Source organism: Mesocricetus auratus, unplaced genomic scaffold (genome assembly GCF_017639785.1).
Source record: "Mesocricetus auratus isolate SY011 unplaced genomic scaffold, BCM_Maur_2.0 Super-Scaffold_100028, whole genome shotgun sequence".
NCBI lineage: Eukaryota > Metazoa > Chordata > Mammalia > Rodentia > Cricetidae > Mesocricetus > Mesocricetus auratus.
Window position 1 is genome coordinate 1,608,719 of NW_024429209.1, and position 26,271 is coordinate 1,634,989.

Here is a 26,271-nt window from a genome sequence, read left to right on the forward strand (position 1 = left end):
TGAGTTTGAGGGCAGCCTGGTCTATAGAGCTTGAGTTCCAGGACAGCCTCCAAAACAATACAGAGAAACCCTGTCTCGAACAACCAAATTAAAAAAAGAGAGAGAAAGAGAAAAGAAGAAAAAAATTACAATCATTAGACAGACTAGAAGAAAAGAACATTAGGGACCTAGTGGCAGTGGCAGAAAAGGCATACAATAAGAGAGAAACAGCAGAACAAAAAGAAGAAAAGAGAGAAAAAAGACAGGAAAGGGGCCTTGCCAAAATTCTAGAACAACAACAGAATAGGCTAGAAAAGATTCTCCTGGCCACTCACCCTCCCCGTAACACCAAACCTCCACGACAAACCACAGAAGAGAAACGGAAGCCTAAACCAAAGGTAGGGAAAAACCAAAGTGAGTATTGTAAAGAGGAAGGACATTGAGCCGAGGACTATCGGAAAAAGAACAGACACCCCAAAAATGCCCAGGTCCTGCCAGCATACATTGGGGACAGTGACTGAGGGGGACGGGCCTCAGGCCTCCTCCCTGAGCCCATAATAACCCTAAAAGTGTAGGGTAAAGCAGTTGATTCCATGGTAGACACAGGAGCGGAAAACTCAGTCCTACTAAAATCTGGAGGGCCCATGTCTACCAAAAACAGCTGGGTCCAAGGAGCCACAGGGACAAAACCCTACTCATGGACTACTCGAAGAACAGTAGACTTAGGAATGGGACAGGCAACCCATTTGTTTCTAATAATACCAGAATGTCCCTACCCCCTTTTGGGCCGAGACCTACTTACTAAAATGAAAGCTCAGATCCACTTTTCTGATAAAGGGGCCACTCTACTCCATCAAGATGAGAGGCCAGTTCAAGTCCTAGTCACAAGTGACTTGGCCAAGGAATATAGAATCCACCAAGAGCCAATAAAGCCTGAACCTAATATAAAGGACTGGCTTCAGAAATACCCCCTAAAATGGGCAGAGATGGGAGGGGCTGAGGGTACTATGGGGCTGGCATGACACCAGCATCCAATTTATACTGAAATCAAGTGGGGGCCGGGCAGACGCAGTTAGGGTCCACCAATACCCCACACCCCACGAAGCAAATAAGGAATTACACCCACATTTGGGGGCTCGTCCTGGGATTCCCCAGAGACCCTCTGGACCCCGGGCCCCCTCTGGAGGCTGTTGTGTCAGCTTGCTAGATGGGGTTTCTCCTGCATGGAAGGATAGAATATCAATAAACCTTGTGCATTTGCATTGGTGGTCTATCTCCCTGTTCCCTTTGGGGTCCTTGTGGTTTGGGCACAACAACCTCAGTCAGAAGTGTGACTTCACCTCCACCTAGCTTTCCCTCTCATACCTTCACGTCCTCTTCTTGTCCTCCTCACTTTTCCCTCCCTGAGGCAAGAGCTTGGAATGTACAGGCTGGCTTGACTTCCCCCATGAAGCTCGGGCTGATTTGGAACCAAGGAACTTCCAGCCTCAGCCTTCCAAGTGCTGGAATTGCAGGTACCAGTCACTTCAGGCATCACCCAGCTTCCCCTTCCTTCTTGCTTTCCAAGTCTAAAGGACCAAGTTACCTTCAGCCTCTCAACAGGAAAGCCATCTTGTTCCTACTGGATTCCTTCACCAACTATGCACATCTGGCCACAAATCACATGATGTTTTTTCTAGCTGCCTTTCTTTTTTTTTGTTGTTTTTTTGTTTTTTCGAGACAGGGTTTCTCTGTATTGTTTTGGAGGCTGTCCTGGAACTCGCTCTGTAGACCAGGCAGGCCTCATACTCAGAGATCTGCCTGCCTCTGCCTCCTCCTCCCGAGTACTGGGATTAAAGGCGTGCGCCACCAATGCTCGGCTATTTTTTCATTTTTTTTTAGACAAAGTCTTCCTATACAGAGTAGGCTAGGCTTAAACTCAAGACAATTTTCATACCTCAACCACCAAAATATTAGAATACAATTATGTGCCACCATACCCAGCTGAGAACAATAAATGATATGATTACAGTGACAGCCTAGTAGACCAATGCTCCTGCCTGATACATTCTCTTACTGATCTGGGAGTGGTGGTGGGTCGGTGGCAGCAGCAGCAAAACTCAAAGCCAACAACTTCCAAAAACATTTAACCAAAGGGAGCTTCTATGGCCAGTGCTCAGACCTATGAAGGCCAATGACAGGTATGTAGGCCTAACAGTCTACCAGCTTAAGGGGTTATCTGGACCTCTGCTGGCAGGCACAATGTGAATAGCAACTTGGTAATACCTTCCAAAAATAGAACACTCACATACCTTCTCATTATGCATATCTTACCACTTAAAATCTACTCTAAAAGCACTGCTATAAACATACAAACCACGTGGAAGAATGAAAAAAGACTCTTCCATTAAAATTACAAAATTAAACAGAACAAACCTCAAATCCCAACAGCAAAGGATTACCTGGTCAAATAAATCACAGTGCCTCACCCAAGGAACATGATGGAGTCACTACAAACATTTATCTGAAGAGGCTGAGGATGGAGCCCAGCTGGCAGAGTGCTTGTTTAGCATGCATAAAATCTGAGTTCAGTCCTCAGCACGACATAAAAATAGGCACATGCCTGTAATTCCAACATTTAGGAGGTAGATCAAGAAGGATGAGTAGTTCAAGGTCAAATTCAAGTACATAGCAAGTTTGAAGGCAGTCTTGGCCACATGGAAGCCTGTTAGATTGGTTTATTCATTCATTCATTCATTTATTTATTTGTTTATTATGTACACTGTGTTCTGTCTGCATGTATGCTTGTAGGTCAGAAGAGAGCACCAGATCTCATTACAGATGGTTGTGATCCACCATGTGGCTGCTGGGAATTTAACTGAGGACCTCTGGAAGAACAGCCTGTGCTCTTAACCTCTGAGCCATCTCTCCAGCCGTCCTTGATTACTTTTTAAAAATTATTTTATTATTTTATGTATATGGGCACATGGGTATTTTGCCTATATGTATGGTGCCCGCATAAGTCAGACAAGGCATCAGATCCCCTGGAACTTAAGTTAGAGACAATTATGGGTCCTAGTAATTAAACTCTAGTCTTTTGTAAGAGCAACCAGTGCTCTTAACAGCTGAGCTGAACCATGTCTCCTATACCCTGCTTGTTTGGATTTTGTTGATTATTTGGTTTTGTTTGTTTGTTTGTTTGTTTGCTTGTTTGAGACAGGGTTTCTCTGTTGAGACTTGGCTTTGTAGACCATGATGTCCTCAAAAATAAGAGATTTGCCTGCCTCAGTCTCCCAAGTGCATGCTCCACCACCACCAGGCAGCTTTTCATTTCCTTTTACTTTTTTTTGAGATAGGATTTCTGTCTGTATATAATACCTTTGGCTGTCCTGGATCTGGCTTTGTAGAGTAGGCTAGCTTCAAATTTACAGAGATCTACCTGCCTCTGCCTTCTGAGTACTGGGATTAAAAGCATTCACTACCACACTTTTGTTGTTGTTTTGAGACAGAGTTTTACTACGTAGCTCTAGCTGTCCTGGAACTCTCAATTATAGACCAGGCTAGCTTTGAACTCACAGAGATTTATCTATCTCTACCTCTCAAGTGCTAGGATTAAAGGTGTATGCCAACACGCCTAGTAAGACTCAGTTTGGAAAAAAAAAGTTTTAATTTTATCTCAAGGTGAGTATTTTATGTGAAAGCACCAAGTCTGAGAGCAGTTTGTAGATTATGATGTTTTTGACTCAAACAAACACATGTCCTTGTATGCATGTCCTCATAGCTGCCTGAAAATGTATCAGCCTAAAAGACACAAACCAGAATAAACACAGAACCAAATGACCATTGCTAGTGCTGGAGCAAACCCAGGGTTCTTAAGAATGCTAGATAAGCCAGGCGGTGGTGAGCACCCCTTTAATCCCAGCACTCAGGAGGCAGAGGCAGGTGGATCTCTGTGAGTTTGAGGCCAGCCTGGTCTACAAGAGCTAGTTCCAGGACTGCCTCCAAAACAATACAGAGAAACCCTGCCTTGAGAAACCAAAAACACACAAAACTTTCAAGACAGGGGTTCTCTGTAGTTTTTGGAGACTGTCCTGGAACTCTCTTTGAAGACCAGGCTGGCCTTGAACTCACAGCCTGCCTCTGCCTCCCGAGTGCTGGGATTAAAGGTGTGCTCCACCACTGCCCAGCAAAAACAAAACAAAAACAAACAAAAAACTTTAAAGAAATGATGCCAAGAACTTGGCTATTCTCTGTAGTTCAACTACCAATACACTTAATCCTACTACCTTTGATTTGTAGTTCAACCCAGCCCTTCTTTTCTCTTGCTTTTGGTGGCACCTGATGAGCTGTAAACAGCTCCCTGGTATGAAGGAAGAGACCTTCCTTTCATAGAGGCAGCATTCCACAGATGCCTCATAAACATTGCCAGTTCCATTTCTGGAGCAAAACTAGAGTCAAGACACAGGCTAAGGGCTATTTCTTTGGAGTTCACCAACCTCCCTATAGGCCAGGGTAGGTCCAAGAGCATCACATGCAAGTCCTGGGATGTATGCAAAAGAAAGGGGTTCTGGGAGGGCGTTGGTGGCGCACGCCTTTAATCCCAGCACTCGGGAGGCAGAGGCAAGCGGATCTCTGTGAGTTCGAGGCCAGCCTGGTCTACATGAGCTAGTTCCAGGACTGCCTCCAAAACAATACAGAGAAATCCTGTCTCGTAAAAACCAAAAAAAAAAAAAAAAAAAAGAAAGAAAGAAAGAAAGGGGTTCTGGTAAGCAGAAGTGCTAGGATGGCCTTTTGGGTTATTCTAGACACTACATTGAATCCTACAGATTTCTGCCCTTGTAGGACATGCCCATTTACCATCAGAAACTGCCACTAGGGCTGATCTTTCGCTGTTCATACACAAAAGGTGGTTAGGTTGGGTAAAAATCCTCTAGTAACATCCACACAAGAAACACCAGTCCCACTAGCTAGCTCACTAGCAAAAGCTTAAACTCCTCCCCAAATTTCTAATCCTGGAGACGAGAAGTTCCTGGGCCTATTCTAACACCATCGGTCTTTTCAAGCCATCCACTATGCAGGGAAATGCTTGACTATACCAATGACATTAAAGTAATAATAGTACAAATGATCTTTCAAGACCTCAATAATGAGGGCAGTCTGACATGAAATAACATGGCAGATTGAACGAGGAAACTTCAGGAAGGATGGAAGATTCTACAAAGGGCTTTCCAGACCTCCAAGAGAGCTAGCTAAAAGTATAAGCCTCCAAGTTTGTTTTTCTTTTCTTTCTTTCTTTTTTTTTTTTTTTTTTTTTTTTTTGGTTTTTGAGACAGGATTTCTCTGTGGTTTTAGAGCCTGTCCTGGAACTCACTCTGTAGACCAGGCTGACCTTGAACTCACATAGATCGGCCTGACTCTACCTCCCCAGTGCTGGGATTAAAGGCGTGCACCACCACCGCCCAACCCAAGTTTGTTTTTTGTGTTGAACCAAGATCTTTAGGAATCAGTCTTAGAAATCCATTTAAAAATAAAATAATTGGAGCTGGGTGTTGGTGGCGCATGCCTTTAATCCCAGCACTCAGGAGGCAGAGGCAGGCAGATTTCTGTGAGTTCGAGGCCAGCCTGGTCTACAGAGCGAGTTCCAGGACAGCCTCCAAAGCCACAGAGAAACCCTGTCTCGAAAAAACAAAACAAAACAAAAATAATAATAATAATAATAATAATAATTGGGGCTTGGGGCTGGAGAGATGGTTCAGTGGCTAGGAGTACTAGCTGCTCTACCCGTACCTGGTTCAATTCCCAGCATCTACATAACGGCTCACAACTGTCTGTGACTCCAGTCCTAGGGAATCCAACATCCTCACACAGACATACATACAGGCAAAAACACCAAACCAAAAATCAGGGATGGTAGAAAATCTGGAGGTTGGTCAGGAGGATCAGAAGATCAAGGTCATTGTTGGCTACATAGTAACTTTGAAGCCAGACTGGGCTATATTAAGACAGCTACAGCAATTTTATTGTTCACCCAACAGCCAATCCATGGCATTCCCAAACTCCCTGCCTTTGCCTCTACTTTCCTCAAGATCTACAAGGCTGTCTTATCTTTGACCTACACACTACACTTCACTTGATGTAACTACTGATAGTGCCAACAAGGCACAATTTTAAAAGTGCAATGCTTCTGAAATTGGGCCTGACCTGAATTTGTTTCTTGACTCCACTGACCATGAGTGAAGAGCCTCAGTAAACTATCTGTAAACTATGGATAGCACTTTCTCTAGATTTGTTGTAAGGATTCAATGAAGCAACACTCCGCATGGCACTCATTACATGTACAAGAGATTCAGTTTTACACTATTCACTTACCTGTCCCTTCCACCGAAGTGAGCTCAATGACAGAGGAGCTCTCCCCGCTGCACATTCAAAACTACAGGATGGGAACCTGACAGCCTGAGGCTCAAAATGAACCCCTGACCCTGTGCTACCCTCAGCCCTTACCTGCCCAACGTTGAAGGTCAGTGTGATGGCATAAAAGAAATTGGAGTTGGCACTTCCTGCATAAATCCACAGATGCCACAGGACAGGGAAGAGAAGAGAGCAGACGATGATGATGCAGGTGAGGACGAAGATGTTCCGTAGGACTGAAAAACAGATGGCCAGTTAGTCCACACTCTTTCTCTGACTCCCTCTTTTTCCTGTGATAGCCACACAGGACAGACAGAGTGCAGCTCACATGGCTCAAAGGCAAAGCACTCCCACAAACATTGTGTGTTGGGAGGCAAACTTCAGACCCTGGTCAATGGCTCCCCATGCCCATAACTGCTGGGAATCTACATTTGGACACTTTCCTCCCCCTGCAGACTTGTCTGTTTAAAAACTAGCCACAATCAGCAATACCAGGAATGCTTCCAGACATAACAGTGAGGCCATTTCATGAAGACACCGGTATTCTACTCTCCAGTCTCATCACTTACACGGCCATGATGTCTGATGGAGGAGAATGGGGTATGAACCAGCATGATTAGAGTTCCACAGTGGGTCTGCATGGTGCCATAGCCCACACAGGGTAAAAATGCACTGTCTCACGTGCTTGTATTGCTCTTTAAATGACCCTTCCACAGACAACTTCCTAATCTTTTCCCCTCTCCATCCTCCCTCCCAGACCAAGATCTCATGTAGCACAGGCTGGCTTCAAACTAGCTAAAGATGACCTTGAGCCCCTGACGCCCCTGCTTCTACCTCCCAAATGTTGGGTGCATGCCATAACAAGCCATATTTTAAAATTATTTTATGTGTATGATCATTTTGTTTGCATACAGCTCTGTGTACCATGTGTGTGTCTGATGCCCAGGGAGGTCAACAGGTAATTCAATTTCCTTGAACTGGGGTTACAGACAGTTGTGATCCACCATGTGGGTGTCGTAACTGAAGAAATGCTCTTAAGCACTGAGTCATCTCTCCAGCCCACAACACCCTTCTCAATGCCCTTCTTTCTTACATTACTCCTTGCTCCAGAAGGAAGGCTGAGGCCCTCCAGGGAGGAGCGTTATACCAGAGCTTGGACAGGCAGGCAGAGTCCAGTTAGATTAAGGCACAGATGGTGGCCACACAAAGAGTGTCTTTAAGGGAGAGGTGGGTTAATATGCTGCTCTGGGAGCCAGGCGTTGGTGGCGAACACCTTTAATCCCAGCACTCGGGAGGAGGAGGCAGAGGCAAGCGGATCTCTGTGAGTTCGAGGCCAGCCTGGTCTACAGATCGAGTTCCAGGACAACCTCCAAAGCAATACAGAGAAACCCTGTCTCGAAAAACAAAAACAAAAACAAAAAAAAGAAAGAATATCCTGCTCTGGCAAGCAAAGTATGATGACCCATGCTATAATTCCAGTACACGGAAAGTTGGGGATGGGGGAAAAGAGTTGTTTGAGGACAGCTTTGGCTACAAACCCTACGTCAAAACATGAGACACTATAACAAAACAAAAAACAAAATCACCACAAGAAAATCCATCAGTCATTAGTTTCTGTTAGTCTTAGTTACCTCATCTCTAAAATGGGGCTAAAATACCTGTTATGTGAATAAAATGAGACATGTAAGAGTCAGATTTGTTAACAAATACCTGTCTTACAGCACTGGAGGGAAAATGGCTACATAAAGCAAGAAACTGTCTCAAAACACAAATCACCAACAGCAAAAGGGTATGTAAAAAACTTGAACACTGTATTTATTACTGTGTGAGTTTTCTATTGCTGCTATAGCCAATTCCCATATCAGCATTTTAAAAAATACAATTTACCACTACACATTTCTTGGGTCAGAAGTCCAAAATGGGTCTTCTGGGCCACACTCAAGGTTTGGGCAGAACTATGTTCCTTCTGGATTCTCTTGGGGAGAATCTACTTGCTTGCCTTTTCCAGCTGGTTGGTACCGGGACTCTAAGCTCATTAACTCCCTTACAGCTTCCGGCACTGGAAGACCCAATCCATCTCAGAGGGTACCATTCTTGCCTCTTTGGCTTCCCTCTTCCATGCCTTGGTCCTCTGCTGTTCTGTTTCATAGACTTTGTTAGAGCAGTTTTGAGTTCACAGACAGATGAGTAGGAGACAGTTTTCATACTCTCCAGCCTCTAACTTTCTTCTTTGAGACATCCTTATAATTATACTGTGCCTACCTAGATAACTCAGGAAAACAATCACTACTATAAAGTCCTTTTGCTATAAAAGGGACCAAATTCACGGGTTCTGAAATTATTATATGGACATTGTTGGGAGTGATGAGGAAGGGAATTATTCTGCTGACCACAGGGTGCTCAGTTTGTTTTCTTTTGATAGGCATCATCTGACAGTAGAATATATCACTGTTATTTCTCTTTCTACTTTATTACATTTTAAATGTAAATAAATATTTTAAATTAAGTAATTAAAACAACATAAAAAATAATCATCTACATTGGGCCTGGTCACCAGTGAAGTGTTGTCCCTACTTCTTCTCTGATGCAGACAGACTCACAGGAAACCAGTTTTCTTTTCTTTTCTTTTTTTAGGATAAGGTCTTCCTTTTTGGCCCTGGATAGCCTGTCTCTGGCTGGGATTGAACCAGAGAGCAGCCTGCCTCTGCCTTTCAAGAGCTGGGATTAATGGTGTGTGCCATCATGCCCAGAAAATTGGAGATTTACACAATGAAGACACTCCCAGGTCACTCTCAGTTCTACAATCACTGGACTGATACACTGGAAGGGGACTGGATAACAGATAATTCTCTGTTCTAGCTGCAAATAACAGGAGAGTCCCACCGGTGTCTAGGGTACAGCCCAGGCAGAGATTTTGTATGTTTCCTGGGTAACTGAATATGGACTCTGACAGTCTGCCATAAAATCAACACTAATGTGTGGACTAATAGAACAAAGTAGTTTGAGGTTATTTTTACATTTTTTAAAAGATGTATCTGCCTGCATGTATCCCTACATACCAGAAGAGGGTGCCAGATCTCATTACAGATGGTTGTGAGCCACCATTTGGTTGCTGGCAATTGAACTCAGGACCTTTCGAAGAGCAATGCTCTTAACTGTTGAGCCATCTCTCCAGCCCCATTGAGATTATTATTGGTTTTTTTTTTATGGTTTTTCCGAGACAGAATTTCTCTGTGTAGCCCTAGTTGTCCTGGAACTAGCTCTTGTAGACCAGGATGGCCTTGAAATCAGAGATCCACCTGATTCTGCCTCCCAAGTGCTGGGATTAAAGGCGTGAGCCACCACCACTGGGCTCATTAACGTTATTTATTTATTTTTTATTTTTTGGTTTTTTGAGACAGGATTTCTCTGTGGCTTTGGAGGCTGTCCTGGAACTAGCTCTTATAGACCAGGCTGGTCTCGAACTCACAGAGATCCACCTGCCTCTGCCTCCCGAGTGCTGCCAATAAAGACGTGCGCCACCACTTTTAAAGCTAAGTGTTGGCAACATATAGTTTACTAATTTTGTTTGGCTGGTTTTGTTTTTTGAAGCAGGGACTCATATAGCCCAGGCTGGCCTTATAGCCATGGATAGGATGGCCTTAAACTCCTGATCCCCTTGCCTCCACCTTCCAAATACATACCATCATGCCCAGCTATAGTTCATTCATTATAAAGAAGGATAAGAATCCTTCCTTTGTTATTATTGTGGTTTAAAATGTCATTTTTAAATGCAGTGCACCCTTTTAGCCCCAGCACTCAGGAGGCAGAGAGTTTGAGGCCAGCCTGGTCTACACGGTGAGTTCCAGGACAACCAGAGCTCCACAGAGAAACCTAGTCTCAAAACAACACAAGTCATTTAAAATGGGGACAAATATTGGTAGTTGTTTAATCAATCATCAAAATAAAAAGCTTTTAAAAACATTTTTCAAATGTTAGTGGTCTAGGAAATCCCATAATTTGGACACTAGCTTGGAGGCCTAAAAGGTTGCCTTTCTGATCTGGTATTTCCATTGTCCTGGATGGTCAACATTGAGAGGCCAAAGCCCTGGTTCAGGTCTCCTGAGACCTGCCAGGGAGCCTGTGCCCTTCCTCTCTCTCAGGGTAGGGAGCCCGGGGAAAGCTACGTTTACACTGAGCGTTATCATATTGTTAGCAGCGTTTCAAACTGAAGAAAGGAGAACCAAGCTGCTTACTCCTCCTATATTTCAGTTCTCAGTGGTTCTTTCTCATCCTCTATGAATATCTTGACTGAAAAGAACGTGTATTGTTACTAGAATAAAACTTTGCAGGGCCTGGTAGCCCAAGTGGTTCCTGGTTCTGTGACTGAGTACAAAAATGAAAGAGGCTACCAATACTGCCTCTGAGCTGCGAACAGACTTTTCAATGTGCTTGGAAAATCTTCACTAGCATCCAGTTGGATTCAGGCCAGTGGTAACCTTTGCAGGAACAGGGAACTGCTACTCACTCTTGCTGGCTGGAAGGCTGGAAGGTTAAAGCTCTATGCCAGAGCAGATGGAACTGGGGACCTGAGGCACAGGACAGCTTGTTCCAGGCACCAAGAGGTGTCAGAGATGATCAAGGCCTACACCTTTCATCAGACCTGCTAGATGGAGTCAAGTTCCCCAGATAGTCATTGGATGGCTTATCCAATCTGTGGCACCACAGAAACTACTGACAAGGCCCTTTGCCCCTCCAGCCTCAGGCATTCAGAAATAAAATGTCACTTAAAGCATCTGGTCTCATCAGAGGGAATTAAGGGGTTTCAAAGGTCAAAGAGATGTTTCTTTTCTTAAATTACATGCTAGATATATGAGAATTAACAGCATATAATGCTTATAATTTATTTGTATTTTAATCAACATTCTTATAATACCTTTACACAATAGTTAATTTAAAAGACAAAAAGAAATACAGCACATGTTCAGCTCCAGCCTGTGGTAGCTGGCTTTGTACCTGGACAACTGCAGCTGGCACCAGCTCGGCCAGCAGGCTGTTCTCTAACACCACAAGTATGCATCTGCCTGACTCATCCTGACCCGAGGCTACAGAAGCCAGTGACTGACATTTACTTATTCATTTGGTGCTGCTGTTTGTGGTTTTTATCAAGGCAGGGTTTCTCTGTGTAGCCCTGGCTGTCCTGGAACTTGATCTGTAGACCAGGCTGGCCTTGAACTCAGAGATCCACCTGCCCCTTCGTCCCAAGTCCTGGGAGTAAAGGGGTGCACCACCACCCGGTGAGATTGAGCATTATACCCAAGGCAGGGCCTATTCTTTTCTTCCCCACTGACCAATACAAGAAAACAGATGAGATGGGAGCAGGGAGATCAATACTGGCATTAACTATATTCAACTAGAATGAAAAACTCTCAAAATCTGAGTAGACAGAAATCAGAGGTCCCAAGGCCTAAGGCTAAAGAGACTTACAAGTGAGTATAATAACTCATAGATGACAAGTCCCAAACAGGTGCTCCAAACATGAGCAGTCCATACACAGTGCAAAGTATGGCAGCTACTATTCTGCAGAACTTCAGACAAGCTGTACCCTTGCCCAGTCAGTCAGTAACAGCCTCTACTTATAGAGACTCTACTAATAGAGTCTATTAGATCATCCAGGGTTCTGGAAACTCCCTCTTCCTTCTCTGATTCATCAACCCTGTGGGCATAAAACAATTTATTTCAAGTTTTAAAAACATATTTATTTCAGTGTCTCTGGATGCTAAGTCTGAAGTTTTGATGGTGGAAATATGCAGGCTACGACCCTGGTTAATTATTACTGATGGTAAGTGTAGCATTAGTCATATATTTTCTTTCTCAAACTTAAAAAATAATCCATGAAAGATACTTTATTTTTTGAGATAGAAGTTTCTCTATGTGGCCTGGACTTCCCTATGTAGCTCTGGCTTAACTCAAACTTGCTATCCTCCTGCCTTAGCCTTTTAAATGCTGGGGTCAAGGACCTACACCAAGATACACTCTTCGTCTGATGGATGGAAAAGGAAAAGTCAGAGAGGCTCAGAAAGGCTAAAGCAGCTGCCCAGGAAGACGGGAGGCAGGCTCCAGCTCTAGTAAGTCTATAAACAAAATCAAAATTGTGAGATTACTGCATAATGCCACAGAGAAGGGGCAATACTCTGTGCGGGACAGACAGCTAAGGAAAACAGCTTGCCTCAGAGAGGGCAAGACCAGTGCCTGAAGCCCTACCCTCCCACAGACCAAGGCATGTCCATATATTCTGATTGCCTCATGATTCATCACTGGGCGATTCTTATCTGTGAAACGAGGATGTCACAAGCAGAAGATGATGCTGCCACCTCTCAGTCAGCTCAGATTGGTCACCACTCCACCAGGCCCAAGAGTCACACCTGGCCTGGGCTTGTCCTGCCCACTAAGCTGTTTACCTTTACTCTGGGGCCTACACTCACAGGTAGGTTTCCTGCTTGCAGCTGGTTAGTTTCATTTCCTGGTTGACACCTAGACAACCCCAAACAACAAAACTAACTTCCTCTGAAGCTTGCACTTGGAACTCATTTCTGACACTGCTCCCCTTCCACTGGAAGACAGAGAATCAGGAGGATAACTGGGCTCTGCTTCCTTCAAAGGGAGCCTTCAAAAGCCCTTCTACAGACATTCACTGATAGTTTTGTGTCAGAATCCATGGTTGGTGCTGGAAACATTGAGGCAAAGGATATTGCCGGAAGGGAGCCTCCAGACACCGAACAGAACTGCCAAGAGGGGTGGGGGGATATGAGCCCAAATGAGGGAAAGATTGGGGGCTTAAGTAACACAGAACATTTCTGAGCCATATTCTAAGAGATGGGCAAAATTGAGGGATCTTTGTAGGAAACCTGGTGTTTAAAACCCAAGGCGACAGTTGTCATTTGTCCAACAGGAAACTTGGTCGTTGTCCAATAGGAAGCCTCGCCATATATAGCATTCTACATTTGAATTTAAATAAAAATGTCAGTTCCTGCTGGCACTATGACTCACTCTGTACTCTCAGTATTATGGAAGCTAAGACAGGATGGCTATTTCTAATTTGAGGGCAGCCTAGGGTACATAGTGAGCTTCAGGCTAGCCAGGGCTACAGTCTAGGCTGTGTGACAAACAAACCAACAGCAACAAAGAGCAGAATCTGTGCACAACAGTACATCCCTGTCATCCCAGACTTGAGAGGTATAGACTGGCGGAACAGGAGTTCAAGGTCATCTTCAGTTACATAGTGAGCTCAAAGCCAACTTGGGCTTTATGAGACCCTATTTCAAAAAGCTGGGAGTAGGGGAGAAAACAAGAAAAACTTTAGTCTCTATATTAGTAGTCACTGGACATGGTCATCATAGAGAAATCAAGGCTGGACAGCACTGGGCAAGGCTCTCAGAGCTAGGCTTCAATCCCAGTGTTTCATAGCAGTCACAGGACCTTCAACAAGTGGCTCTACCTTTCTGTACCTCAGTTTTCTCATCTGTACTCAAGGGCTGATGAAAGATCAAATGAGCTAATGATTGACAATGGTCAGGTGCACCGCCTATAAATGGTTGTTCTCTGTATTTCCATTGCTGCTCCCAGCACCAGGGGGCACACGGGCACATGCATGCAGGTTGCTTCCTCTTTCTCAGTGCTGCCAGCATAACAGGTGCCCAGTATATGCTCATTAACTGCCTTCTCTCAGCTGCTTCTCCCAAGAGTTAAATGGACTCGAATCTATCCTGTGAAGAGACTCAGACTACTCACATCTGTAGAGATGATTCCACACAGGGAAGAAAGCCATGTAGAGGGCCACATCTCCCACCGTTGGATAGGACTTAAAGATAGCGATGATGGCAATCTGGATGAACATGAAGAAGATGGGGTGTTCCCTGTAGCAGGGCAAAGAAGACAAACATGCAGAGAGATTAGCCAGGAACCAGTCCCAACTCTTAGAGACTCCTGACCCACCGCACAAACTAAAAGTATTCCCTAGGGGTACTTCCAGGCAAATGCTGCCTTACTACTCACAAGGCATGGATGGCCAGGCCCCAGTAACACAGCAGCAAACTGTAGAGGTCAAGAAATTCCCAGAAGTGGCAAAAAAGAACAGACAAACACCAGAGATCCAGTTTACAGTAACACTGCCCATCAATAGTCACCTCGTATCTACTAGCTTTGGGCCTGGCCCCCAGGAACCAAAGCAAGAAAGCAAATTAAGTCAGCATTCCTTATTAGTAGCCTAAATGACTGCTTGTCAGAGAAATCAGCAGCCTCTCCCAGCAAAGGCCCTTGTCAACAAGTCCAAGACAGGAAATGCCTGCTGGCTGATTACTCGCTCACTGACAATTTGGTCAGAGCAACATGTAGACCCTTAGTGTTAAGAATGAGAACTGAAAGTTACATGCAGCATTGTTAGCTCTTCAGAGGCCAAGAATTCTCTCTTTTGTGTTTTTGAGATAGGGTCTCATGTAGCACAGGCTGGTCTCCAAAGCACTATATAGTCGAGATTAACCCTGGACTTCTGATCCTCTTGCCTCTACTTTCTAGGTGCTAGGATCACAGGCAACTACCACATCCGTCTCAGAATGGAATTTTTGGGAGCCTAAACTAGTAATAGCTGAACTGATTTTAAATTAATGAGCTGCCATGGCTCCCATCTCCTTTCTTTCTATACTGGGTTCTGTGCAGTTTCTCCTGCATCATCTCAGACGATCCTCACAGCACCACAGCCAGCCCTCCAGGCAGGGATTCCTGTCCCCTGTCCTCCCTAGGAAAGGAAATTGAAATTCAGAGAAATGAAGTCAGTGATGTAGCTGTATGTCTACAGAGCTCCTAATACCACCATGTTCCTCTCCTTGGTGCTTCACGTGTCTTGCAGCACCAGTAAGGAGAGGAGGAGGAACATGGCTCTTCCTAAAGTGGCTCTCTGAGAACACACCAAGAGCTAAAGGGAAGTGAATAGGAAAAAGCCAGTTATGGATCCCTTTCAATAACACTCAACACAAGCACAGGGCAGACTGCACAGAGCTAGATGCCTGTTTAAAAAGGTCTTTGTTAGGCGCTCCGAAGCCAGGGTAATGGAGCCACTTCTGGGACCACTGCAAGTGGTTTTCTCGGGACTTGGCATGGCCCAAGGAGATGAGCAGATTTGGGAGCCAGACAAACTGTGCCTGAATTCCAGCTCTACTGCTTGCTAGCTGTGTAGCTCTAGAACTGTTCCATCTCTCTGAGCAACAATTTCTCAACTATAAAACTAAATGATGGGCCGGGCATTGGTGGCGCATGCCTTTAATCCCAGCACTCGGGAGGCAGAGGCAGGCGGATCTCTGTGAGTTCGAGGCTGGTCTGGTCTACAGAGCGAGTTCCAGGACAACCTCCAAAACAATACAGAGAAACCCTGTCTCGAAAAAACAAAAAACAAAAACAAGAAAAAAAAAACAAAAACTAAATGATGGAAATGAGATAATGCTGGCCTCCAAGTTGCTGGGTTTGCTATCAACCCATTTCACAGAGCTAGAAAGGTACCTGGGAAGAAGTAGGCTCAACAATGACAGTTCCTATACTGTACAAGTGAACTACACAGAAAGTCCCATTTGAGGAAACTTGATCAAAGATTAAACAGGGCTATATATGCCCAGACTCAAAAATAACCCAATTGGAATCCTTGGGATACATCATAACTGAACTGCTGATCAAGAACATCTAACCAGACCCACTTTTCCCAAAGACATTCTCAGTGTAACCTTTGTTCTTGTCAAAATGGTGAGCAGACTAAATAGTAATGTGGCCCCAGGCACGTCCAGGTGAGACCAGGGGTAACTCAGGGCTCCGAAGCATCCTCCCTGCAACCTGTACTTATGTGTGACTCTCAACAGCTCACCCTGGCTACTGGCACATGATCAAAAAAGCCAAAACCTGATGGCAGGTGGCCAGTCCAAAGGGTAGCTCAGGCCACACAAGGGAGGGTGGACAAATAAGCAGCAGGTCCTCATACTTACTTTAATTTGATGGCCAAGGGGACTGTGTAGAAGAAGACGTTGATTTGAAACACGCAGACAAAAAACAGGCTAAAGTGCTCAAACATCTCTGCAAAGAAGTACCAGAAAAGACCGATGTTTGGAGTGAGATCTGGAACAGAAAGTCTGGAATTAAGAAAACACAGGGAGAAAAAAAGAGAAGAGTTACAAATGGCTGGCTTTGTCTTGCTTTTCCCGAGACTTGAGGTCACTACTAGGCAACCAAGGATGGCATTATCCGTCTAAAGGTCAGAGCAGTATAAAGAGCTCTCTAGATACCTCCATACAGATAATTTATTACAAAACACAGGGCTGAAGATGCAGAGAACAGAAACTATAATCCATACTTGCTCATGACTGGAGATACAGCTGAGTTGGTAGTGTTTGCCTAGTGTACACAGGCCCTGAGTGCCACTCCAGGACTGTATTAAGCCAAAGTTTAAAGTCACTCTTGATTGGACATTAGTTTAAGGCTAGAATAGGTGACTTCAGGGAACAAAACCAAACCCCAAAACAAGCAAAACAACAACAACAACAACAAAAAAAAAACAGCTAAGCTAAAAGAATCTGAAATGAAAAAGGGAGCTCCAGGAGAGCTGAGGCTACACAGAGAAACCCTGTCTCAGAAAAAAAAGAAAAAAAGAAAAGAAAAGGAAAAGAAATCAAGAGAGCAGTCCCACTTTTCTACATCAGGCCAGTTTACAATCAGGAGCTACTCAGTATTGTAAGAGGAAGGAGACTTAAATAAACAAAGTCTATTCTGGGCATTCCAAAGACTTGCCCAGAGGAACAAGCTGAGAGCCTGCTCCGCCCAGTTCTTGCTCCACATCCCCACAGCAGGAGCCAGAGGACTGCATGCCTGAGCCTGCAACTGACTTTTCCAAGGGCTTCAGGAGCCATCAGCAGGTTGTGCAAATATTCCTAGGGCTATAGAACTCACTTGAAAATTTTGAGTTTATCTAGGAGATCTCTGTCTAGTTAAATCATATAAGAACTGGCTGCAATACTGGCTTTTTCAAAAGCAACCTATGTACACACACACACACACACACACACACATTTGTGGTTCTGTCTTTGTTTTTCTGAGCTGGGGACAGAACTCAGGATTTCCACAATGCTAGAAAGGCACTCTACCACTGGGCTACACCCTGAGCTGTGTGTATGTGTGTGTGTTTGTGTGTCTTCCAAATGATGAAGACAGCAAGAGCACTAGGCTGGGCAGTGACAAGAGTATTATCTGCTGCCCCTACCATATTTTTTATTTGAAAAAAAGCAATGTTGAGACTAATTTGTTTATAATTTTATTATTTTTATGTTATTGGGTTGTTTGTTTGGTTTTTTGTCTTTTTGAGACAGGGTCTCACTATGTAGCCTTGGCTAGCCTGAAACTCACTATGTAGATCAGGCTGTACTTGAACTCACAGAGATACCTGCCTGTGTTTCCCAAGTGCTGAAATTGAAGGCATATGCCACCATACCTGTCTCCAATTCCTAATTTAAAAAAGGCAACGAGTGAGGAAAAGGGCAAAAGAGGAGACACAGTGTTGTGAGAGTCTATTCTCTCCTTCCACTATATGAGTTCTGTGGCTCAAACTCGTGTTGTAAGCCTTGGCAGCAAGTACCTTTATTCATTTGGTCATCTTACAAGCCTCAGAAGTACTCTCTAATGACTAATCAAAGGTGTAAAAGAGCAGAGGTCTCAAACTTTGTTCCCTGTACTACCCTAGTGCTAGGAGTACATGAGAGATGAAATTCTTGGTCTCTATCTCACACTTAGTGAATCAGAGTCTCTAGGGATGGGCCAGCATTCTGGATGTCAGAAGCTGCAGCGTCTTAAAACATGAGGACCTCTGCTATAGACTGCCTGCATAGTCTTCTCCCTCTTACTCCACTGGGAGCTGCAAAAAACAAGTTAGCTCCCAGAAATATCTCATGAAGTCTGTACTTACATGAAACCATAGACTGCAGGAATGAAATCCCAGGAGCTGAGAAGGAAGAAGGAGAGGCAAACTATTACCACTAGGCTTCCTATATACATCATGGCATACTCCCAAGAGAAGATCCAGAAGGCTTTGCTCTTCACTTTCACAGGGATGTACTGCCGCTAGGAGAGAAGTCAGAATAGGACATTTAGGGACACAAAGGACAAAAACCATCTCTCAGCTTATACATAAGATCCCTCCTATAAAATCAAGCCATGACACATAGTTTACAATTATGCTGTTTCTTTCCTTCCCTTTTTTCTGTTTCTTGTTTTTTTGTTTTGTTTTGGTTTTTGGTTTTCCGAGACAGGGTTTCTCTGTGGCTTAGGAGACTGTCCTGGAATTAGCCCTGTAGACCATGCTAGTCTCGAACTCACAGAGATCCACCTGCCTCTGCTGGGATTAAAGGCATGCGCCACCAACGCCCAGCTCTGTTTCTTGTTTTTTGAAGACAGGGTTTCTCTGTGCAGCCCTGACTGTCCTGGAACTTGCTCTGTAAATCAGGTTGGCCTCTTAACTCACAAGGATCTGCCTGCTTCTTTCTGCCTCCAAATTGCCGGGATTAAGGATGTTTGCTGCCTCAGCCACCACCCAGCCCTGATTCTTTTCTTATACCAGAAAAAAATACAAGTGTTTTGAAAAAGGTATTAAGAATGGATCCTAGGACCTCCTAACACTATTCTAGATGTGCATCCTGGAGACATGCACAAAATACCAATGCACCAGGAAGAAAGCATGAACTGTGGAGCAAAGGGACAATTGCATGCTAGCAATGACATATAAACTGGACCTATACATGTCAACATAGTTAAGTCTCAACATTCGAGGTTACAGCACAAATCTGCCAAATAATCAATAGAAAATAAAACATTTATGCTATCTTGAAATTACACCCAACAATATTATGTATTATTTACACAGAAGTAGAGCTTTAAGCATTTTTTTCAAGACAGGGTTTCTCTGTATTGCTTTGAAGCATAAAAATTTTATGAAACATATTAGAAGGACATACAATGGCCAGCAAGATGTCTTAGTGGGTAAGAGCACTTGCACCACACCTGGTAACTCGAGTTTAATCTCCAAGATCCATATGGTGGAAGAGAGAACCAAGTCCTACAAGCTGTCCACTGACAATCTCACATGCACTGTGACATATGTGTGCCATCACCACAAATAATACATTCTTACATGTAAACTAAAAAATAAAAAGAAAAGATATACACTGAAGTCATAATAGCTTCCCAAGGCAGAAAGATAAAAAACAGCAGGACTTTGTAAATTATATTCTATTTACTTTTGGTAGTGGACCATGCCATGGTGTGGTGATATGTTATTTATGACTTATTAAAGGTTGCCTGAGGATTCAGAAAACAAAGTCAGCCTCAAGCTATAGAGATCAGGCAGTGGTTATATACACCTTCAATCCCAGGTCTCAGGATTAAGAGGTAGACAGATGTCTGTAAATTCAAGGCCACCATGGCCTACACAAGAGTGAAGAGTAACAGAGCTCATGCCTTTGATTCCAGCACCTGGAATCACATGCCTTTAATTCCAGCATTACGGAGGTATATAAGACAAGAACAAGGTCTCAGAGCTGGCATTCATTCTTCAGCAACACTGAAGATAGGAAGACACTGAGTCTCAGGATTATCCAGTCATGTTGAGGAGAGCATAGTAGTCTAGGATTACAGTCTGAGGTTTGATGGAGTCAGGATTACCTTTCAGCTTAAGCTTGAGGTAAGAGTTTATAGCGGGCTGTTTTGCTTTTCTGATCTTCAGCTGAAGCTTGAACCCCAATACCAGTCTCTGGATCTTTATTTGTTGTGCTACACCATAGTGTGCATGTAGAAGTCAGGAGGCAGTTTACAGAAATTGGTTCTGGTTTTCACTAGGTAGGTTCAAGACTGTTGGGCTTTGGGGGTAGGCACCTTTACCCACTGAGCCATCTCATGAGCTCTATCTATAATGTTCAATAAATATGTTAAGAGCAAATATTAGCCTGGCATGGTAGTGTACACCCATAATCCCAACACTTAGGCAAAGGTAGACAGATCACTATGAGCTTAAGGCCAGCCTGGTCTATATATATAAAGTTCCAAACCAGCCAGAGTTACACAATGGTAACTTGTTCCTGTTCTTCCCATAAAAAGCAAGTATGAGCCGGGCGTTGGTGGCACACGCCTTTAATCCCAGCACTCGGGAGGCAGAGGCAGAGGCAGGCGGATCTCTGTAAGTTCGAGACCAGCCTGGACTACCAAGGGGAGTTCCAGGACAGCCTCCAAAACAATACAGAGAAACCCTGTCTCAAAAAAACCAAAAAAAAAAAAATATATATATATCTTTTTACTTTGAGACCCTGTTTAAAAAAACTGATGGGAGGGGTTAAGTTAATATTTCTCTGCCTTTCACGAGAAAGAAAAGCTAAAAACCAAAGAACATGTCAAAAGGTGCATATAGTGGCTCACACCTGTGATCTCTCAGTGTTACGGAGGCTGGGGTAAGAGAATTCCCAAGGATTTAAGACTAGCCCTGGCTACATTGCTGTGTGATATTTTGATTGGGTTCTGACAAATAAAGGAGTCAGAGGGCAGAGCTACCACTAGCTGACCATAGAGGTCTGGAGGACTGTAGAGAGGGGAAACAGAAGTGGTAACGCAGGGCAGAGAGAGGATCTCAGCCCCTTTGCATGGAAGAACTGAAAAGATAGGAAATAACAGGCGGCTGCTCCCGTTCTCTCATCTTTCAGGTTCTTACCCCAATATTTGACTTCTGATTCTTTACTGATAGAGAGAATTACATGAATGCTTCACCTGGCAGCCACAAATTCACAAGGCAGCCACTTGTCCCTGGCTTTGAAGCCACTGACAACCAATAGAGCTGCACCCGCAGGGGTCTCTGTGCCATCAGCTAGCTTTTCCTTTCTTTCTGCAAGTCCTCTAAGCTAGTCTGGGACTGCAGCCTCTTTACAGAGATCTCCACAAGCCCCAAACTCTACAGGCGCCTGGACTCCACATACCACTGTTACAGTTAGTCCATCATGACCAGTCAGCTCCGCCTTCATGCAGTTCTCACCACACATTCAGACAGCCAGCTCCCTCTCCCTGTGGACTGAAGGCTTCCCCGAACCTGCTCCTCAGGCTGCTGCAACACTAGGTAGCACCCTTCACACCCACTCAAGCTTCTATTACTGTTGCAACCACCACACACTCTCAGCTCACAGCTAAAGGTATGTACCACCTGTTTTCTCTGCCCAGATGTGCTATGCAGCGACAGCCAGCCTCATACTTCACTGTCATCATCAGATAGATAGATAGAGAGAGAGAGAGAGAGAGAGAGAGAGAGAGAGAGAGAGAGAGAGAGAGAGAGAGAGAGAGAGAGAGAGAGAGAGAGAGAGAGAGAGAGAGAGAGAGAGAGAGAGAGAGAGAGAGAGAGAGAGAGAGAGGGTTTTTTTACCCCACATTAAAAAATGGGAAACACAGCTGGGCATTGGTGGCTCACGCCTTTAATCCTAGCACTCGGGAGGTAGAGGCAGGCAGATCTCTGTGAGTTCCAGGCCAGCCTGGTCTACAGAACTAGTTCCAGTACAGCCTCCAAAACAATACAGAGAAACCCTGTCTCGAAAAATAAAAAAAAAAAAAAAAAAAAAGAAGGAAACAATACTACGATAGAGGGAGTTAGGTCTCTGTATGATTCCACAATGGATGGTTTAAAAATTGAACAATTAAATGAGGGTAAAATTAACTTAGCTGTGATTTACATAATGTCAATTATAAACATTATCAGTTTGGTAATTCTTGTTTTATCCCTAAAAGAGTCGCTTGATATAAGTGCCAAGATACAGGCCTTACGAAAGGTTACTAAAGAAAATAATGTAATTTTGACTAATAAATTACAAGCCTTAGAAAAACTTACTAGAACAGATAATAGAGATATTTAGACAAAGACAAGAATTTAAAGGCAAAACTAACCTCACCATTACATTATAAAATTAGAGAGGAACAGCCTAAGATTTCAAAGAAACAAGAACAAAACCAGCCTTAACTTATCATCTAGTCACCATCCAGGAACAACTGCCAAATGACAGATATCCCCAAGGCTATGGAAGAGCTAACTGGATTCCTATGGAAATGTTAAGATTTGAGATTTAAGGAAGCAATTGTCTCATGTGCTATGCATTCACCTTTTGTAAGGCAGATGTGAAATTCATGGTCAACTAGTAACAGAATTATCCCATAAGATTAGAAAGACTTGGTTACAACAGTATCAGAACCTGGTCCTCAACTGCAGGGGAGGATGTGGTGGAGAGATGAGGTTAAGACCTTTGAACAACAAAGTAGGAAAAATCCCAAATCTTTGTCTCATGTTAGAAGAGCCATCTGATACGGGACAGAAGAAAAACCAAAATTAAGGAGGTATTCTATTGCCACTAAATAATCATTTGGTTTTATTTTGACTCTTTAAAACTTTTCTTAAGATATAAATATCTCAAATTTTATAAAATTTCTATACATATACATTTTAAAATTTTCTGTCATGATATTAATGGTCATATAGAATACTAATTAGAGAAAAAGACTTCATCTAGCTTCCTGTACATGATTTTGGGTTTGAGTCTCTATCAGGTAACTAAGAATTAAGTTTTGTACATAACAAATTATGGTCCTTTAACCTTTTCAAGATCTTCTGCATATGATATTTAAAATGTTAGACAGGTGTGGTGGCACATGCCTTTAATTCCAGCACTCCGGAGGCAGAGGCAGGTGGATCTCTGTGAGTTTGAGGCCAGTCTGGTCTACAGAGCAAGTTTCAGGACCTGTCTTGAAAAAAAAAAGTTTAAGTTTTCTGCAGTGAATTGTGGCCACGCCTAACAGCAACCTTTGAAGTCTCCAAAAGGAGGATGGGGCCCAAAAACACAATTCCATCAGGACTATGGTAACACCACTAAGCTGACAAACACCACCCAAAGAATGACTTTGGACTACAAACTGCTCAGGACAATTTTAAGGTGGCTAGCTGAGATGGTCCAACCTCACAGACTACTATACTTAGGACTTGACACAAGTCCTCCATTTCCCCATTTCACAGATACTGAACAACAAATGATACACCTAGCTCTTCCAGGACTTGACAATCATCCCAATTCTTTTCAGGGTTCCCTAAAGATACTGTCACCCCCAGACAGCAGGAAGTAATTTTAAAAACATAACAACCCAAGAGGTGGGGTGGGCAGTTTTTGGTCATTCAGTGGAATATGGATATCTGTTATTGTTTAGCAATATTGGTTATAAACTATTATCTGTAGTGGTCAAGAAAAAAGCTTAACAAAGGAGATTAGACTCAGGGATCCTGTTTTGAAAAGAAAAAGGAGTAATACAGAAAGGATAAAAGGGTAGATTACTTTAGGGCTGGAGAGATGGCTCAGAGGTTAGGAGCACTGACTGCTCTTCCAGAGGTCCCGAGTTCAATTCCCAGCAACCACATGGTGGCCTACAACCATCTGTAATGAGATCTCATGCCTTCTCCTGGCGTACAAGCATGTACACATATTAAAAAAAAAAAGGGGGGGGGGGTAGATTATTTTAAGCCAAAAAAAAACCCTACTAGTCTTAAATATTTTATATGGTATGAATTTTTATATATTGATACAAATATGAAGGTATTTTTGGTACACTGCATATATGTTTCTATTCTTGTTTAATATATTTTTGTATATTTATAGAAATTTGATGTTATTTTGTTAGAACTAACTGTGTACCTGAATTTCTACTCTTGTTTAAGGTATTGTAACTATGCAACTCACTTAACAATGTAAATTTTAATCCTTAAAGTTATTATTACAAACTTGATGGGAGTTGCAATTCTGTAAATCTGTCTCTTATTGGTTGTTGAATAAAGCACTGTTGGCCAATAGGGAAGCAAGATAGATGGGACTAGGCATCGAGGAGGATTCTGGGAAAGAGACGCACAGGGAGTCACAATGTAGCCTCCAGAGGAGTAAAAGGTCAGGGCCCTTTCTCCGGTAAAAGAAAAACTTAGATGGGTTAAATACTTAAGTCAGAGATAGCCAGTAAGAAACTGGCAAACAGCCAACAGCTTCATAATTAATACAGCATCCTGTGTGTTCATTTGGGACTGATGCGGCTCTGGAACCAGGCTGGTGGGAAGGCAACACTCTACACAAACTAGTTAGGATAATAAAGAAATGCAGGTTAGTAGTTAGTCACCTACTGCAATCAAACTTGTAGTCAGTCATGTTAAGTATGTTTTCAAGGTCAAATAGAGATATACTTTAGATAGACAGGTGGTCTTCAAACACTTCAGGATCTACAGAATATGGCTTTTAAGATGTGTTAATAACACAAGGTTCTTCTTTGTTATGACAATGAGACACACCTGCTTCTGACAGTGCCAATCTACTTCAGAGAAGATGATGGGTATCACAGAAACTACATACAGAGTTTACTTTATTTGTGGCAAACATTAGCCACTGGGCAAGAAACAGTCCTTGCCTTGACTTCTGGCCGTATGCTGTCCAAATTGGACAAGCAGGATACACGAAAACATGACTGCCAAACTTTGCCAAGACAAGGCAGGAGAGTCCTTCAAAAACCCTGCTTCACACAAAAGTTTGTCAGATATTCTAGGCCTATAAGCCAATGATGAATGCCCCAATGTTACAAATGAACTTGGATGACTATCCAGGCAGCCAGCTGTTTCTGTTAATTCTTAGTTTTGAAAGCTGTTTGCAATGCACTTCCTGTTTTCTCAAGTAATAGTATATCCTTTTCAGGTCTCTGATAGAATTGAAGACTAGATATAGTTTTCCTTGTTACCAAATTCAGAGAAGAAACTCAAAAGATGTATAAAGTGTATAAGGTTGAGAGACAAAAGATAGTTTCTGGGTTAGTAATGCAAGTTAGGACAGAAAATAAATTAGGTACAAGACTTTGGATTCACCAACATAGGATAGATATGGAGTATTTTCTCTGAATTTGCCAAATGCAAATGAACTAAATATTGTTAATGCTATTATTGTCTATATATATACTTGTATATGGTTATTGTACTTACTGTATATAGTTTGCTATGTTAGTTAAACCATTTGGTTTTTATTTAAACCAAACGGGGTAAATATTGTGTGATATTTTGATTGTGTTCTGACAAATAAAGCTTTCAGAGGGCAGAGGTAGGCACTAGCTAACCATAGAGGCTTGGAGGACTGTACAGAGAGGAGACATGAAGTAGTAAGGTGGGACAGAGAGAGAATCTCAGCCCCTTTTGAACAGAGGAACTGAAGAGGTAGGAGCAACTAGCAGCTACCCCCTGTTCTCTGATCTTTCAGGTTCTTAACCCAATATCTGACTCCCAATTCTTTATTGATAAAAATTAACTATATTAACGCTTCACTACACAATGAGACCTGTCTCAAAAAATAAGTAAAATATTAGTGGATGAAATTCTGAATGGAAACAGACTTTTATAATCTCAAATTATTTTTCTAAAGGTGCTAATTACAAGAAAAACCCAGGGTGGCCAAGCCTGACGACCTGAGTCTGACTCCCAAGACCCATTTGAGAGAAGGAGAGAACTGACTGGTAAAGTTGTCCTCTGACCTCCTTGTGTATACTGTGTCATGTACCCACATAGTACACTAGGAGGTTGAGGTGAGCCGAGAACAGCGTACTACACCTAACAACATGGAACATGTTCAAAAGCACTGGCGGCCAGACCACACAGGGAGACTACCTGGAAGAAGCTTTACACAAGAAAAATCTTTATTTCACCTGCATCATGTTCTGGAACAGAACTGTGCATGGTGCATCATAACTATTTATCCTGATACGTGAAGGCTGACATGGGAGGATTGCTGAGAGTTCAAAGCCAGACTAAGCTAGTGAAAT

At 43.1% G+C, this 26,271-nt stretch overlaps 1 protein-coding gene across 2 annotated transcripts in view; it reads right to left on the reverse strand.

The window, feature by feature from the left end:
• Pigu (phosphatidylinositol glycan anchor biosynthesis class U) overlaps window positions 1-26,271 on the reverse strand; it is a 106,685-nt gene that overhangs the window by 12,949 nt on the left and 67,465 nt on the right. For both annotated transcript variants that reach the window (XM_040732926.1, XM_040732927.1), the window contains exons 8-11: window positions 18,338-18,492; window positions 16,371-16,514; window positions 14,137-14,261; window positions 6,460-6,602 (exon numbers count right to left, since the gene is read on the reverse strand). In XM_040732926.1, the coding sequence (XP_040588860.1) occupies window positions 6,460-6,602; window positions 14,137-14,261; window positions 16,371-16,514; window positions 18,338-18,492 (567 nt within the window). The remainder of the gene's footprint in view (window positions 1-6,459; window positions 6,603-14,136; window positions 14,262-16,370; window positions 16,515-18,337; window positions 18,493-26,271) is intronic.